This window comes from Centroberyx gerrardi, chromosome 14 (assembly GCF_048128805.1).
Source record: "Centroberyx gerrardi isolate f3 chromosome 14, fCenGer3.hap1.cur.20231027, whole genome shotgun sequence".
Lineage (NCBI taxonomy): Eukaryota > Metazoa > Chordata > Actinopteri > Beryciformes > Berycidae > Centroberyx > Centroberyx gerrardi.
The window spans coordinates 22,073,922-22,091,874 of NC_136010.1; the positions used below are offsets into that span (position 1 = coordinate 22,073,922).

Sequence of the window (17,953 nt, forward strand, 5' to 3'; positions counted from 1 at the left end):
CACTTGCTTAGGACACACAAGAGTTAGTTAGGTGGTTAAGTCCCTTACCTCCACCACATCTTGCCTAGGATCGAATCCTTTATCTGCTGTGTCTCTATCTATGCTTTTCCACTGTATAATTAAAGAATAAAACACGAAAGGCGACTGGACTAGCCACTCTCCAAAAAACAACAACTGTTTGTTGGGTCCCGGATAATAAGAAACAAATACTTGGGCAGCAGCTTAGGGTATAATGTGATTCTGTAGCTTACCATGTTTACATTTAATTAGCCCCCTTTTTATGGGCTTTCTTTTTAAACATACAGCATGAGTCAATAACATCAGCTTGTTAACGGTTTTGACCCTCTTAACCCCCCATCCTTCTCTTTCTTCCTCCCTCCCTCTGCCCCCCCTCCTCTGCCCCCCCTCCTCTGTCCTCCCTCCTCTGTCCTCAGCTCCTGGAGTATGTTGGCAAGGGAAAGAGCATCATGGACGTGGGTTTGGCCCAGGCCCGCCAGCCACTCACCACCCGCTGCCACTACTATGAAGTGGAGATAGTCGACGCTGGGGAGAAGTGCTACATTGCTTTGGGCCTGGCGAGGAGGGTGAGCTTTCTAGGAACAGCACTCACAAGTTTGGACGCCATTACACACCAATCCTCAGCAGAGAAACAAATTATTACCTTTTTTTCCCCTACTTTCCCTCACTTTTATATCATACACACTTTTTTACATAACATACACCTAGACACAAAGAGACACAATGTTCACAGTTCATAGCATAAGTTATTAGCTCAGGGTTTGATATTACTTTTTGAGATGGAGAAAGGCCAGTAATAGCAGTAGCAGAAGTACTAGTAGTAAAAGTAGCAGCACAGTCATAAGCTTTACTTTCTTTCCCATTATCCAGCAGCTTAGCCATGCTCTTTGGATCTAATGGCCTGCTTTGGGAAGATGAAACACCACCAAGAGGAAAAAACAATTAGAGAAATTTTAACACCTCTCATTTGAGCCCTCATCTCTTTTTCCAAAGAATGCACATGCGGTTCCCATTTCAACATTAGCACTGCAGCTCTGCAAGCTACTATTACCGTAATAACCTGCTTTGAAGAATGAAACGGAGACAAACTATAGATGTTTGGGGACTGAATCAGACTGATACACATGAAGAGAAGCATAAAGTGACAGTGGACTTTGGGTGAACCTTTGAAGCTAATTCTGAAAAAAACAAAACAAAGTATAGTAAGTAAAAGTAAAGTATAAAGAAAGCAATAGTCAAGGCTCTTGCCACTGATTACACCAAATACACAGGAATGTTTCCAATCCTAGTTACTGAGCATATTTCACTGAAGGACAGATCTAAACACTTTGACAGGGAGGAATACTTGGTGATAGATGGATTCTCTCAAAAAGCCTATTTGCAATACATTTTTACCCAATTTTATTCTAGGCTCTAACTCAGGAACTATTTTTCAGACTGTATGGGGTCATGATTTGTGAATTTTTACACCCCGTGGGTTTAGCCTTGAAAGCATTATGAATGTGAAATATTAGCGACTGCCAAAGCCAAGGCCTGTGGAGAGCAGCCAGCACCATCTCTCCCAGGGTCAAAACTCTGCCCCTTTTTAATAACAAAAATAAAAGATGAAACTTGTACAGCGCCTTTCAAGGACTCAGAGGCGCTTTACAGAACAGGGACAGAGGGATGCACAGCTCGATTAATGACATATTAAGACAAAGAGAGCTATAGACTCGTATGGAGAGGAGGGGCTGAGCAGGAAAAACACACTTGCACAGTACAGATTTGTGCCTGTCTCGTAGATTTCAGTGAACCAAATATAAACATCTAATATGTATAATTGTTAGCCTCTCATATTAGGCATGTTGACTTTTACATATTTGTCTGTGTCCACCGTCAGATTGTAAAGAATCAATAACTCAATATGCTAATAGGCATAAAGAGGGATCCATATCAACTCCAGCAGAACTCTGTAAATACCTGAATTGTGTCTAGTATATTTTAGTAGAGGAGAGATACTGGGGGATTCAAGAAGGCCAACCAGGGAAACACTTTAGGCCATATACACTGTTAATATTTTGGTGCAATGTAAATGAGCAACTTTGCCAACAGTTATAACCAACAGTATTGTTACAGCAGTCCAGTTACTATCTTCATATCTCCATCCCTCTGTGCTGAAGGGAATATTGTCCATCAACATGCATATTTTGCCCTTAAAGCCCTTAAATCACGTTATGTTCCACATCCACCAGTGTGATCTGGACTTATTTTCTGTAAATACAGACAAAACCACTAGAATATCCTGTGATGGAGCTGAGCAAGGCTACACACTCGCACACACACATAGAAACATACACACTCACACAGACAGCTCCCAGACAGTGAGGAAGAAGTTGAGTGGTGATAACTCGAGTCCTGTTACCTCCCCCTCAGCCAGAATTCTCCTCTCCTCTCGTTCGCTCCCCTCCTCCTCTCCCTGCATCTGGGTTTCATTATAAAGACATTAAGCTAAAGGCCAGGAGAGGTGATAAAGCAGCAAATTGAAGGCCTTGGGTAATGACTGTTTACTCCACAGCAGTCGCTGCTTTGCATGTTGGTCCTTTTCACATAGTATGCTGTGGTCAGAAAGCGAGCCTGAAGACAAACACAAATTAATTCGTTAATGCCCTGCAGTCCCCTGCATACTGCACAAGTCTGTCTGTCTGTCTGTCTGTCTGTCTGTCTGTCTGTTGTCTATTTCTGCGTTTGTCCTTGGTTGCTGACTGAAGGCTCAACTGTGTACTCAATTTTTATCCACTATAACACACACACACACACTCTCTCTCTCACACACACACACACACACAGGGACTCTCTCTCTCTCTCTCTCTCTCTCTCTCTCTCCCCTCTGCCTGTCTTTCGCTCTGCATGATATAACACCCAGGTGTATGCTGCATCAGAGCCGAGTCATACTCTGCTGCATCATATTACACACCGTTGGTGGTAACATCTGCAGTAGCCAATCACATCTTAAGCAAAGTGACACATTTAATGTTGGGTGTTCTTACTCCACCAAGAATGTTTTGGCGAAAGTCATGTTTGATGATTTTTTCCCATGTTCTTTGAGTTGTGTGGTGTTTCAGATAATCACAGCACGTTTATGACATTACTATTACTACCTGTAAGAGGCCGTTTGACTTACTGGGTTCCGTTGCAGGAAAAAATGGCAAAAGTATTTTTACAGATTTGTTTTATTAAAGGAATAGTTCATCAAACACATGAACTATTCCTTTAAGTAAACTATTTGATTCATCAACAATGTTATAGCTGTAACCTAACATGGCTCTGAATGTGTTCAGGTGGGTACAGCCCTAATGTGATGCAGGCAAGACACCCATGTACTGCAGCATATAATAGCGTGCAGCAACAGATTGAGAGTAACACCTGCTACCAGATAATCAATGGTATATGTTGGCTATGGCTGGTAAATTTGTCTACTTGACCAGCCACTTTGGATGGAAACTACCAATATCCTTAAAATAAATTTGGCTGCTAAATAGGTGAAAGCAACTGGTGAATTTTGAATCCCCCGAAGCCGCTGTGGCCAATTTCCTTTCCTGCAGGGAAGTCAGAGGAATTTGTGCTATGAAGTTTGTATGCTTGTTTGTGTAAGGTAAATTTTTTTTGCGTAATCTAAGATCTGTTATGACCCCACTGCAATACCTAGACCTGACGTGACCCCTCGCTTTCTCTCTCCTTCCGCTGAAGATAAGAGTCTAGATGAATGTACAGCATGCATACACTTGGTAGCGCGGCTGTTTTGCATCCGGTATACACAGCGGTTGCTAGGGTGTGGGACAAAGAGAGATCCAGACCTAGTTATGGGGTGGAAGAGTGGAGGGGGTAGAGAGGGTAGCGTGGAGGTGCGGAGGGCTGCAGTGGTGGGGTAGCACAGGAGATGTGGAGGCCTAGAAATAGAAAGGTAGAGAAATTACAGGAAGTGATTAGGAACATGAAAACACAGGAAAAAGTGCAGGAAAACTCTCATCTCCCAATAGAAATTAATGTTAAAGTTAACCAAAACAAACCCTGAAATCCTGAAAAAACCTGAAAGATCACATCCCCGAGAAACAGTGGGAGGATGGGGAGGATGGGGAGGTGGTGAGGCAGATAGGGGCCTGTGGTTGAATTTGGAAAGATGGAGTGATAGAAGAGTGACAATGGAGGAGTGAAGGGGCAGATATGTGAGTTGGCAGCCACCACAGTGTCTGTGAATGAAATGGTGACCGTTTTCTAAGTTTGTCTTCTTAATTAACCTTCTCTTTCTCTGATGACTGTCTTGTCTCTCTCTCTCTCTCTCTCTCTCTCTCTCTCTCTCTCTCTCTCTCTCTCTCTCTCTCTCTCTCTCTCTCTCTCTCTCTCTCTCTCTCTCATGCTCATATAGATAGACGCCGACATACAGCCACACACACAGACATTGCAATTTGCACTCTCACAGACAAAAAAAACAAAAACACTCCGGAGACTGGAATGGCAGTATTTCCTCTGTCCTGGTATGCCCCGGGACCGGGTCCTGGGAACGGCTCTCTTCCTCTTCCTCCCATGATGCAGCAGTCCTCCTAACCGTTCTGACTGCTGCTCCTGCGAACGTGTTTATTCTACCTAAGTCCGTTTAGGACAGAACAAAGGAGCCGTCCCTGTGCCAAGGCCTCTGATTTGGCAGAACAAACACCAACACAAACAACAATTTAGGAGGCACTCCATAGTATAACATAAGATGAAACATTAATGATCCCAATAGGAAAATTGGGCCATTGCAGCAGCTAATAGTAATAGGATACAGCAAAGAAAACTAGAAATAAGAACATAGCAAAATTTGGGTTATACAGACATAAACAAGTGGCAATTTCAACACTAGAGCATGGCAAGTAGAAACGTATGAATGAAAGTATGAAAAGGTATGGATTGTAGCATTAAGAGGGTGTGCAGAATAGCTGCAGTAGTAGCAGTAGAGCTTATTGAGGCAAAGAAAATTGCATGAACAATATGTACTATAAAGAATGAAATGTGTGCAGTATGAAAAAATGAGAGTATTCACCTTAGCCTATACTAAGGCTAAGGTGAATACACTCCACTCTCCCTCTCTCTCCCTACTATCTTTTCTGCCACCCTCACCTGTATTCTATCCAAAAACTGAAGAAATTTCATAATTTAATGTATCTATTTGTGTCCAGAAAGCTCTTGTATTGTCCACATATGAGGTAATAAACACTACAACTATACACATAGACATACAGGCAGATAGGCTATTGTTCTGTTCACTCCCACCAGATCAGTGGCTAATCTGTGACGGTTGCTGTTTCATGTTGGTAGCTAGTGGTTTTAGCCTGATGACAAGAGGTTAGACAAACAGACCTGCATTAGTTCCCAACATAGTCCCTACCCAACCCCTATAGGGGAGGTTGTGTGGGCACGTACGCACACACACGCACACACAATCAAACTTTCCCTCCTTCGTTCGCCTCACACATACCTGCGCACACACCCATACACTCAAATCTGTGGTAATCCACGGCTTTAGTGTTATTTTTAGACGGCTCTGTTAAATGCCCGGGAGATAGGTGCAGTAGATGATGGGTATCTGCTTCCACAGGGTTCTCCTCTCTGCCCGCACCCTTCTGCTCTTACTCCTTCAGACTTGTTGTTGTCTCTGCCACAGTGTGGAAATGCAGGCTACTCCGATGACACCGATGTAGCAGCTGGGGATCTGATATTGCAGGCCTTCCTTTCGCTATGCTGTGGACACAAGCCACTGTTTGTTGTTCTTGGAAGCAGCGTGCATTTCGCTGATGGCTTCTGCAGGTCGGCGGGGGTAGTGACCGCGGTTCGAAGTTTATGTTTAAATGGACCAGTGGGTTAACAAGATGTATTTCATGACATGTTGATACAGAAAAAGAATGTGGGTGTGATTTAGGGCTGCACCATTAATTGAAAAACTTAATCACAGCTTAAGCTATTGCAGTTTCCAAACCACAATGGGTTGCAGTTTATTTTGTCAGAGGGAAAGCCGTTTCAGGTGGCATACTAAATAATGTTCTCTGTGCTTTACAGAACCTGTGGCCAACAAATCAATTTTCACATTGGAGAAAAAAAATCATAATATTCACACAGGAGAAATGTCTAAGGATTAATATTTCATTTTTACACTCCCAAATAGTTTTTTCAAGGGCTGAGAAAAATACATAATACATAAAAAAAATGCTCTGTTGCCATGTATCACAATTGCTTGATTACAAGGCATGAAAAGGTATCAAAAGTTATTGGAAAGCTTAGATTCCCTGTTGAATTCTTAAAGTGGGATCACAGGTTTTCTATTAGCCAAAGGGCTTTTTTATTGTGCGCAATCTGATTCTGTTCATAAACGACATGCAAATGTTACACAGAAAGTATTTTACTCTCTTGCATATTGAAATGCAATTGATTTTCCTCAAAGAAAGGTATCAAACAAATATTGTTTATAACCGTTATTGGAACCAGTACTGGTAGGAATAGGGATTTGAGTGCTGCTTCAGTTGTTCTCGCTTGCCTACCATATTTGGTTGATAGATAGAGCGTGCTGTGTAGACGTGTTGAATTAGAGATGATGGACACGACAATTACAAAGAAGACAGCTATGAAAACAGAGGCATTAAACAGTATGATCCATATATCAGACAGTCTGCGGTTTACATGGAAGCACTATAAATCCGCCCTTATTTGTTTATCCGTTCTTAATATTGTCTCACTGCAGCGTGTGCCACTAAATCACTGATCAAATCACTGTCGGTGAGTCATCAATCAGGAAGCAAACCCCCAGACTTTCCTCTCCTCATCCTGGAGATGCAGCCTGCATGCCAGTCAGCCAGAGGAATCCTCAGGCTTGCGGTTAAGACGAGGGGAAAGAGGAGCAGACTTGGCGGATCAAGAGGTTTTGGGGGCTTGGAGCGGTAGCTGCATTCCTCCCTGTCTCTCTGTCTTCCTTTTTGCTGGTGTCTCGCTCTGTCCCTCTCCCTCTCTCTCTTTCCCCCATCCATCTCCATTTCCTGTTCCTCGAGCCCCAGTGGGGTTGTCAGACAGGATCGCGCTGTTTCCCCAATGTCCTGGCCTCAGATGCTACAGTCTGTCTGCCTGTCCCGACCTAGCCATCTGTCTGCCATGTCCCTCTCTATCACTCAGTTCTCTTTTCCACACAGGTGCTAATGGTAATAATTCCATCGGCCTTATTTCCTTCAGTAAAGTTTTGTCGTTCCAATCTCAAAGTCAGTCATCACATCCGTATTCCCTTTTTACAGTGACTCACCACAGTCCTCTTTCCCATGTAAAGGCTGACCCATTATCTTTTCTTTGGCCCTTGCTGCATTTTAGGTTTCTTTGATGGACTTAGTTTGAATAGTTGACTGACTTGAGACCAGATGAAAAATAAACAATGAGTTTTTTGGTGGGGTATGCCTGTGTTTTTCCCCACATAATACTAGGTGAAAAGAGATGCAATAGAGAGAGTGGCTGAGAGAGAGCAAGAAAGCATTAGGGAGAGAGGAAAGAGGAGCACAGTGTTGTCGCCCTTCTCCTCCTCCTCTTCGTCTTCTTCTTTGGTAGTGTGTGCCTGCGTTAATGGAGGTGCAGACTAGAGGACAGATAAACATCTCTGGTAATTACCTCTGAGTCACACTCTGATCTTATCCAAATGTTGGCCCACTAGTTATTTCTGTTGGCATGGTTAAACCGGGAGACAGACAGACAGATACAGAGACACGTCCTCAGCTGTGGGAGAACCAGCAAGGCCACAGACACTGACAGATATCCAAAGACAGAGGGGGGAACGAGAAGGAATCCTCATAACTCTGACACATAACCTCCTCATCTGAAACTGTACCGGTCAAAATGCAATGCCCATAGAGATGATGTCACCCCACTGCTGGCTTTTCCTACATAGTCATTTAGTGGATTGACAATATTTTTGGGGAAAAAATTGTTAAAGAGGCTGGCGTGCTCTGTGTGAAAACTGTTAAAGAGGCTGGCGTGCTCTGTGTGAACCGTGGCAGAAATTGCAAACAAGGTGCTCTTGATGGGGGAAAAAGACAATGAAAAATACAGTGGAAAAGAGCGCACACTTGCCTTTACCCTTCAAGTGTGCCTTGAACCCGGATTAGAGGCCCCAAAACACACAGCGCCAGGTAAAGTGGCTCTCTTATCCACTTTGTTTTTCTATATTCTTTTGGGGTTGGCAAAAGCAGATATACAGATTTGTGCTGGGGACTGTGGATCAGTCTCTGTTCGTCTGTCCGTTTGTTCATTTGTTTGCTCATTCCTTCCTTCTTTCGCCCGTCCGTCACACAACATCTCAGACATGATTTTCAAAACTACACTGATTGGCCAACAGACGCTCCATCTTTTGTTCATTTTTTCCATGTGTCACATGCGATATCTCAGACACCACTGATCAGATTTGATGAAACTTGGGGAAATATGCATCTCACCATTGCATTTCAGTATTCTCAAAACGATCGTATCTGTGTTTATACTCAGAAAAAGGAGGGTTATTTGGTTAGGGTACAAATCCAGTGTAGTTCTTAAAAAAGCTATCTTGGTTTGGGACATTGCTGTGTTCTTAAAGGGTCTTTTGTAGCACCAGAAACGTTCTATGTAGAATAATCTGAGCATGAAAAAGACTTTCTGCTATGTGGTACAAGCCAAAAGATTTTCTGATACTATATGGAACCCTTTTTGTATATGGGCGTTTATTCAATGGGGGGTTTGTGATCCTTGAAACATATAAATCAAGGTGTCACACCACGTGTCATGGAGTGTGGAGAGTATGCAGGTTTTCATTCCAACCTTGAAGGTGTGCTAATCAGGAAATCGCCTGTTGTGGTCTTTGATTGGAATGAAAACCTTCAGACTCTTGGCCCTCCGTGGCACATGGTTTGACACCACTGAAATAGTAAATGAATGTGTGTGAAGCTGTATTTGTGACCTGTGTAAGTCTTTGTCTCTGTGCAGGACTACCCCAAGAACAGGCACCCAGGCTGGAGCCGAGGGTCAGTGGCCTACCATGCAGGTGAGCACCCAACCCCCCCAAATCCCCTGTCTCTCCCTTTCTCTGTCTCTCTCTTGCTCTTTCTCTCTATCTCTATCTGTTCACTGAAACACACTTAATGTTTTAATGGCTTTTGGTTTTCTCTCTATCTCTTTTTGTATGTGTCTCTCTCATTTTCTCCCCAATTTTCTACCAAATCTACTGTCTACAGTTCTGTATTTCTCAACATTTGTCCGCCTCCTCTTGGCATTTCCTCCTTTGTTGCTTTATTCAAACATATGGAAATCCCCCTGTAGTTTGCTCCTGTTGGAGTAAAATAAATGAATCAGAGATGCTTCCTGTGTAGTATTTATCTGCTGCTTTTAGACACCAACATCAGGGCACCATCTCAGCTGGATGTTGAGGTGCCCAGCGCAGACAGAGATCAAGCAGGATTGCAAGGCAGATCAAACGGACAACAACAGCATTGGAACAAGGAGAAGGATCATATCTCCATCTCTCTCTGTGGGAGTTTGGTCATCTAAACTTCTCTCAAACTGACGGACCAACCCCCCCCCCCCAAAAACAAAAACAAAGAGTTTAGTCAAAGTTATCTTTCCATGCTTCCACACACGTTCAGTCTTGGTTGTTTATGACGACAGGCCTGTGAACATTATCTCTACAGGCATCTGCACAAAACCCCCCACAGCTGCCATTCCAGGCTTCAGCACCCCACCGCTATCAGTGCTAAGAGATTAGCTATCAAATGCTGCTGCCCTGATACGACGATAGCAGGAGCTAGGTAGGTGGTTGTTATGACACTGAACAAGCTAGTAGCAGTAGGTAGTCGGTTCTTTATCTGACAATCTGCTGTGGTACTGTCACAGTTAGGATCTTGCTCCTTATCGGACTGAAGCAGTTAGGAGCTAGCTGGCTGTTATCAGCCATATTTTGGTCTGAAGCATCCCGTTGTTAATCTCCCTCACGGGGGATTTCAGCTGTTCATACCTTGAATGTTTCACACACCACAAATGTCACATTCTGTCCATAGGACCTTTGTTATTTTATTAGGAAATGTGTAGGATTTTATTTTTACAGGAAAGTCTATATGCTTTCTTACAGTTGACCTCCTAATCAACTATTAAAACACATTTTCTTGTACCCTGTGTGCATTCCACTCATGTTTCGAGTTAATGTTTATACTCTTAAATCCCCATATCCCAGTACAGATTCCATTTATACTTCGGATACATTAATACTAATAACAGTTGATGCCGTGCGTCCTACTGGGGTCTGTGGATGATGCCTCAGTGCTGAGTGATGGACGGGGCCAGTCATTCAGAAAGGCTCACCATGCCAGTCCCAGAGGTCTAGCGCTGTGGTCTGTCTGGTTTGGCTGCTGTGTGCTGGACACCACAGAAATGTGCACGCCCCAGCACAGCTCCCATTAATCTTATTTGTTAGAGACTAAAATGATGCATGTGGTTTTCCACGCTGCGCGTATGAGATTTGCCTTCCCATGCTTGGGTTGAGGTGCAGGCTCCGATCCAGCTACTTAAAATCAGCAACCAGGGCCTCTTCTTCGTGTCTCTCCGCGCTCCTCCACGCATCCTAGATTTTCACAGAACAGCTCAGGAACCTCAAGAATTGCATGCAGACATTCTTTGGCAGGTTGACAAAGACCTAATGTATACACACAGTATTATATACAGTTGGTCATATAACCACAGAATTTGCTTAAAGAAGGAATGACTTGAGCTTTGTTACCTTAGTTCCACTGCTTGGTGCGAGCCAAGAATGCTGTGAAGAGGTGTTTCTATGCAGTTTGGTACCTCTGTCATCAACTTTTATGGTTGGTTTTTGTGTTTGACCTCAGTATCCAGAAGGGCAAATGCCTGCCAGGATATCCCTGGCAGTCCTTATGTAGGTATAGGCTATTGAAAGCTCACTGGCATATTTTTGTCTTGCTCCATGCTGTCCCTGAGTACATGAGTGTTTGTAATGTAATTGTTTTTTTGTTCAGTTATTATTAACTTTCAAGAAAACAATGGCTGTAGATATTTCTTTGGCTTATTTCACATAGCCTAGAGGGAAAATGCATTACGTTCCAGTGTAGCATTGCTACTCTTCTAGTTAATAGTTTGCATGTACAGTTTGATTATTGTGCTCTTTTTTTGTTACCCTAATTTATGGGGGTTTGTATTGGGCACACGACCAGTGTTGACCTCGATCACGTGTGATGTGTATTATTGGCTGTTAAGGTTATTATTTTACTCCAAATATATTCCAGTTATATACACAAATGTCTGCCAAGCATATCCCTGCTCCTCTTGTATAGCTTGTATAGTTTGAGAGTTCCTTGGCCTGCTTTTGTGCTCCCTGTTCTCATACGGTACCTGAGGGCCCCTGAGTGTTTTTGTTGGGAACTGGCCCAGTGTGGACCTCCATCCTGTGTGTTGGGGTTGGTTGGCTCTGCAGGTCAATGGGCCGTGGGGCTCTGTGGGCCCCTGTGGGCCCTATCAGGAGCAACCAGCCATCCAGGCAGTGAGTGCTCCTCGGCAAGCCTCATTAACCCTATCACCCTCCTGACACAGGGCCCTTTCTGATCCCCCATCAATGACTCACACGCGCTATGACTCAACACCTGCAGCTGAAGGCTGTGCCCTGCCGCCACTACCACCATCCAACCCGCACCACAGAGCCTAACCTGCGATAGTAGGCTTCAGTCTAACCTCTGTACTGTATAGCAATGACATGGCCTAACCTGTTCCCACTACTGTAAAAGCAATGATTCAGTAGCAACATGTTGTGTAGGTGTAGGTGGGTAATATTACCTTCTTGGCTTGGCAAAATGGATGTGGATGACATAGTCACTGTTAGTAACTTTGTTATGCTAAAAGGCATAAAGACAGACTGATAGAAACACCAGCCAGTTAACTCTACCCGCAAGTACCGTATGTATCTGTAGCCAAGCAGCATACTGAACCTTGCATGGATATCACCACACAGCCTTCTGAATGTATGGCTCAGTCTGTCAAATCCATCTCTAGCCAAGGCACCATGCTGTACATGTGGTGGATCTACATTATTGCAAAGCCTAGCCTATGTAACTGTACTAGCATGACCTAGCTTTCAACCTGCCTGCTGAGACTGCACTTTCTAAACTAACCAACCAACACAATGCTATATGTTGCATCAGTACCACCACACACCACAAGACAGTAACCTCACCACTACCATAGTATAACTGCAACCCAGACTGCCTTTACTGCTTCACGGCCCAGCTAAACCACTACAGAAGCTGAAATGGGTCTAACCTGAGATTATAGAAACTTATACTTGACAGCTGGGGCCACACTTGCAAATGGTCCCAGAAAGTGCATTATATATCAACAACTCAACTCTTTGTTTGCGATTTATATCATGTGGCAGCTGCATATAGAATTTATAGTAAACTCTTAAGAACATGTGCAACCTCTGTGTGACTGTGTGGAATCATGGAATAATATTTTTTTCATTTTTCATGTTTTAGGAGTATGTGAAGTCAATGTTCCCTGGGCAGGGAAGCCCAGTCTTTTCCAGACAAACTCTCATGTTACGAAAGCCTATGCTGTTTTCCCATTCCCAGCTTGTCTCGCTGCTCAGCCAGGTTCTCTTAGCTGCTCAGGAGCCAGAGATCCTGCCCTCTCCTCCCCCAGGCCCAGCTCCAAACCCCGGGCCCAGCTCCAGTTTAGCCCTCATGTTGCTCCTAGGATCAACCCTAGACTAGTGCCAGGCACACTAGCTAACGTCAGCATCATGTCTAGCCCTCAGCCTAGCCAGCACCCCCTTAGTCTATGACCTCAACTTTAGCACCAACACCACCACAAGTATTCTCCTTCTTTCTGTCTCAGCCAAACCTTGGTCATCACCTCTATGCTAATTTCTAACTCTTTAGTCCCCAACACAAATTCCAACACTTCCCTCTGCAACCTAGCTCCAACCTCAGCCTCCATCCTCTAAGCACATCGATTTTCAATCTTTTTAGAGCCAAAGCACACTTCAGAAAAGCAACAAAATTCAAAACCAACAAACATAGACTTGTATTATGCAAGCGTGCCAGCGACCAATGAGCTGCCAGCCAAAATGAAGATCTCCCAGACTACTGTAGGAAATAGGCTATCATTTGACAGGAGACATTTATTTGAACTTTTACGGTACATTAAATATATTACATTATAGATACAAGATACAGAAGGACACTTCAGAAACAAATACTTAATAAAATATAATTTGAGACAAACAAAAATCTATAAAAGATGTGATACTAATTCAAAAAGTTGGTTGTGTGTGTCTGTGTCTGAATATATGAAAAAGTGAGAGCGACAGCGTGTGCTTGAGTATGATGAGTAATAAGCCCATCATACGCGTCTTAAGCATATATGTGAAATTGTTTAGGTAGTTGGATTCTGCGGCTCCGTTAATATAATCTTTACATAGATATCGTCATCGGAATCTGAATGAAAACTGCCAATGAGTGGTGAGAGAACAGGGAGATTGCTCCAGTTGCTCGTTGCTCTAGTGAACACCCTCCCAGCCCAGCCCAGCCCTTGACCCACCGCCAGGCCTTGCCTACCTTTCCTGTCCCAGTCATCAACTAGCCCCGGCCCTAGGGCCAAACCTGGTCTTCCACACCCCAGCTCACCTCCAACGCCAGCCCCTGTCAGTCTCCAAAGCCTCGCTCTGCTATTTTTAGCCGCGCTGCGCCTGTGCCGGCGTGGCTCCACTGTTTGCCTAGTGTGTGGTGTTGTGACAGGGGCCCGCATGGGAGCCGTAATGATACAGTGTCTCCGTCTCCCTCCTGGTGCTCAGATAGAGATTGTTTAAACAGTATCCTGAGCCGGGGACGGGTCCCATGACAACTCCATAAATATTTACCAGCAGCAGCCACGCCGCTGCGCTCGAGGAGAGCTCGTCTGCAGGCTACCTCTGCAATGTTTTTCTTTAGCCTTTTTTTTTTCTTCATTGTCTCTCGCAACTGTATTATGTGTTGTTTTGCTGATTTCCTTTGAATGTTGCTGGTGGTTTGTTTTGGGGTTTTTGCAGATTGGAGAGAGGTGTTTTTACTAATCTCAGTTTTTGGTCAGCATCACATGACTGTATGATGAATTTAAGGATGTATGTTAGCGCTACATGTTAAAAACATGTTGTGGACTGTGGTTAACAAATTGCAACATGCACTGTAGTCTACATCTGGTATATCAAGTTCAGCAAGGGGAGCTATTAAGGGAGTGTAAAATTACCTCAGAGTTTAATGGACAAAAATCCATTGTAAGTAATGAATTAGCTAATGATTATACTAGTGAAAGTCTCTCTCTCCCTCTCTGACAGATGATGGGAAGATCTTTCACGGCAGTGGGGTTGGAGATGCTTTCGGCCCTCGCTGCTTCAAAGGTGACATCATGGGCTGTGGCATCATGTTCCCACGAGACTACATCCTGGATGGAGAAGGTGAGGGCAGAGGGTTCAGGTGCAACAATTACACTGTCACTCATTAAAGTCTTACCGTTGGCTCTACTTGCGTGTCCGTGGGAGGTTTCGCTCTTAAACCTACTTATTGTGGTTTAGTATCAGACAGTTGCGGCAACATTCGGTCTTAACAGTGCATTGTCTTGCGTGTGGGAAAGAAATTGGATGTGAACCAGGGTCTCCCACACGGAAAACCGAGAAGTCAGTTAGAGGGGAATTCCCATTCCCCCTTGCCATGAGAGACACATTTTTGGTTTCCTGGGCCCAGGTGGTGCCACTTTGCGATAGAGTCATTCTGTCGTTTACCTCAGTACATCTGCAGTGTTGCATTACCAAACCTGTGATGATGATTCTGAAGTATCGTAGCAGTATCAAAACTCATGGGACAGCAGCTAGTGTTGGTTGCATAACATATGAGAAAAGATGCATCCCGTCACCCAACCTTTAAAGAGCACAGTGACAAAAAAAATTTGGAAAAGGGTTTGTCAGTTTGTACTATTACCCTGCTTCTGAAAGTGGACTGCTCAACACAATGAAGGTTAATGATTTTTTTTTTTTTCTTTCAAGATTCGTAGGTTGTGGTGTTGTGTTACTACTCAGTATTGTGTTTCTTGGTCTGGTACAGTATCGGAGAGTAAGACTGGTGTGACGACTAACCCCGCTCTGCTCGCACACACACTCTTTTGCTCCAACTCACTCTGCTCTGTGCTGTCCCTCAGCCGAAATGGACGACTGGGACCGGCTGGAGGTCCGTCCGAGGCAGGCGGGCATCCAGAACGTTCTGTACCTGAACGATGAAGAAGAGGACGAGGAAGACGGGGACGACATGGAGCGTGGGCAGGAGGGCAGGAAGGTCACGGTGAGGAATGCTCATAAAAGAACAGCATTGACACTGCTGCACATGTACGCAAGTGTACAGATGCACGCTTTATAGATGCATATGGAGATGTTTGCTTCACAATGCAGCATCACAATTTTCAACCTCTCGCCCATACAAAGATGCGTCCTTCCTTCTCCATTCTGCAGGCTGTCTGCTCCCTAAATAGCAAAAGCAGAGGATTGGTGGTCATTCCCTTACAGTATATGAAACCTTTGTTTTTCGACCAACATTGGGGAGTGGACGAAGGTGCACTAGAGGGAAGGATGGGGAGTAGGATTGCACATTACTTACAAGACATTATGTGAGCTGCATGCTCAGCAACTTGCATTACAATGATTGCATACTTTCACAGCATGCTGTAACACGGCTCCTGTGGGACCGCTGACCTTTGTATTGCAAGCCAAACACACCATGCCCAACCCGCCGAGCCACGTCGTACCTCCAGTGTGTCATTTTACACTCTAATCATCCAACCGCTCTGTGTTGCAGCTTCTGTTTGTTTGTTGTTGTGTTAATTGCTGCGGTTGCCAGTTTGGTAAAGCACAATGTCTTTAGTCCCAGCCACAGGTCTAACTCGCATGGCGGCTGGCCTGCGCAGTTGTGCAAGCAAGGGCCAGGGGTCACTGTGCGAGTGCGAGTGTATGCGGCGCTGAAACCCAAGTGGGTGAGAATAGAATAGGCCAAGTCGTAATCTAGGGATTTGTCAATATTTATTCAGCAGGACACATTACCCACAAAGCCTTGCTCCTTGACATTACAGAGGTCTCTCTGGGCACAGCTGCACGTGCGTGGGTGTCTGTGTTGGCGGGGGTGGGGCGAAGGCTGCGTACGTGCATGTGTGTATGTTTATGTGCATGTGTGTCAACGAGGCTGCACAATGGAGAGCCGCAGCACACAGCTGCCAATATTGCTGAAACGAATAAAGGCTGTTGCAATTTTACTCACCCTTCATCTGTGGCCTGTAATTGAATAGCTGTTAAGCCTCTCTTTCTAGAGTGGGTGGTACAGTAAATGTTTGATATGTGACTCAGCCTGATTTATCGGAGACACACACTCTACAGTACTTCACTTGTTGTTTTAGTATATAGGTATTTGCTCTGAGACTTGGAAAGAAGTCCTTGGCATTAGCATTGAAAAGCTTGTTGATGTTCTTTTTAGAACAGCTGGATAATGTTTGATCACGCGTTGATTTAGTAGAGACATGTACTGTAAACATCAAATCTTTTTTCACTAAGAAGACAGACATTACACTGTCACATATTTGTTTAACAATATTTCCTAACTGCACATAATTCCTGTTTATAACTGGCCCACCGAGTGCTCTCAAATGAAGTTTGTTTTAGTATCAGTCATAATGAAAGGTCTTTTCTTTCACAACTAATTGTTACAGTCCTGCGTCAGTGGATTACCACCAGTGAAAGCGGGTTGTGTGTATAATCGACTCACTGTCGCCCCCCTGTGGCCCTGCAGGTGTTCTTCACCAGGAATGGGAAGCTGATGGGCCGGAGGGAGGTGGTGGTTCCTCCCGGGGGCCTCTACCCCACTGTGGGGATGCTGAGCAGCGGAGAGAAGGTCAAGGTGGATTTGCATCCCCTGAGCGGATGAGCTGAAAACCTGGACTGGAGAATGGACCCGTGACCGGCTGGCTGCAATGTAGACCCGACCCGCAGTAGCCTAGCATGTTGCTAACGGCCCCACTCACCAGAACAAACTCGATTCGACCAGGCGGCCCGCTGACGCCCCCCTCTCCAGCCCACACCGCACCCAGCAGTCCCGTAATGCACGTCGCTGTTGTCCTCCTCGACACTGCCCCAGCTTTTATTTATAAGACTTGTAAATTTCGCTGTCATCATGGCAACACGAGCAAATCGTCTTCCTGGTTGTACGAACGCTGCAGGATAGCAGAGCGAGGTCCTACATGGGCTGTGTGGGGAAGAAAACTGTAAACTCTTGGGAGACATGCGGAGTCTGATAATTCTATGCAATCTCTAGTGCTGTCATTCCTCATCCAACCTCGTTTTTTCCCAGCCCTGTAAAACATACAGTGTGTCTCTGAAACACTGAGCCCTTAAATCCCTCTCATGAGGTCTGGCACACTTCGTTTATTTCATTTGTCACGGCCCCAAGCAAAGCAAAGCAGGGCCAACAGTTGTGCCGAGTCAGAGAGCTCGCTGGCAGTTTATGTCGCAGGGACTAGAGACCTTCTCTCTCTCTCTCACTCTCTCTCACTCTCTCTCTCTGTGTCTCTCTCTCTCTCTCTCTCCCTCTCCCTCTCCCTCTCTTCTCTTCTCTCTCTCTCCCTCTCCCTCTCCCTCTCCCTCTCTTCTCTCTCTCTCCCTCTCCCTCTCCCTCCCTCTCCCTCTCTTCTCTCTGGGAGAGGGTGCCCTCCTGTGAGCGATCAGTGACCTACTGGAGCTTCCCCCCCCGGAGCTGGCTGGAAGTGAACAATGGATCTATTTCAATATTTCAGAAATTCATCCATTCTTCCTTTCCCTTTTTTAATCCCCGAGCTTCGATATGATTGGTAACAGCGA

At 44.8% G+C, this 17,953-nt stretch overlaps 1 protein-coding gene across 1 annotated transcript in view; it reads left to right on the plus strand.

The window, feature by feature from the left end:
* spryd3 (SPRY domain containing 3) overlaps positions 1-17,652 on the plus strand; it is a 39,577-nt gene extending 21,925 nt beyond the window's left edge. Inside the window, exons 7-11 of the mRNA XM_071915522.2 lie at positions 435-584; positions 9,016-9,073; positions 14,402-14,521; positions 15,259-15,398; positions 16,890-17,652. Coding sequence (XP_071771623.1) covers positions 435-584; positions 9,016-9,073; positions 14,402-14,521; positions 15,259-15,398; positions 16,890-17,024 — 603 coding nt within the window. The 3' untranslated portion in view covers positions 17,025-17,652. The remainder of the gene's footprint in view (positions 1-434; positions 585-9,015; positions 9,074-14,401; positions 14,522-15,258; positions 15,399-16,889) is intronic.
* The last annotated feature ends 301 nt before the right edge of the window (positions 17,653-17,953 follow it).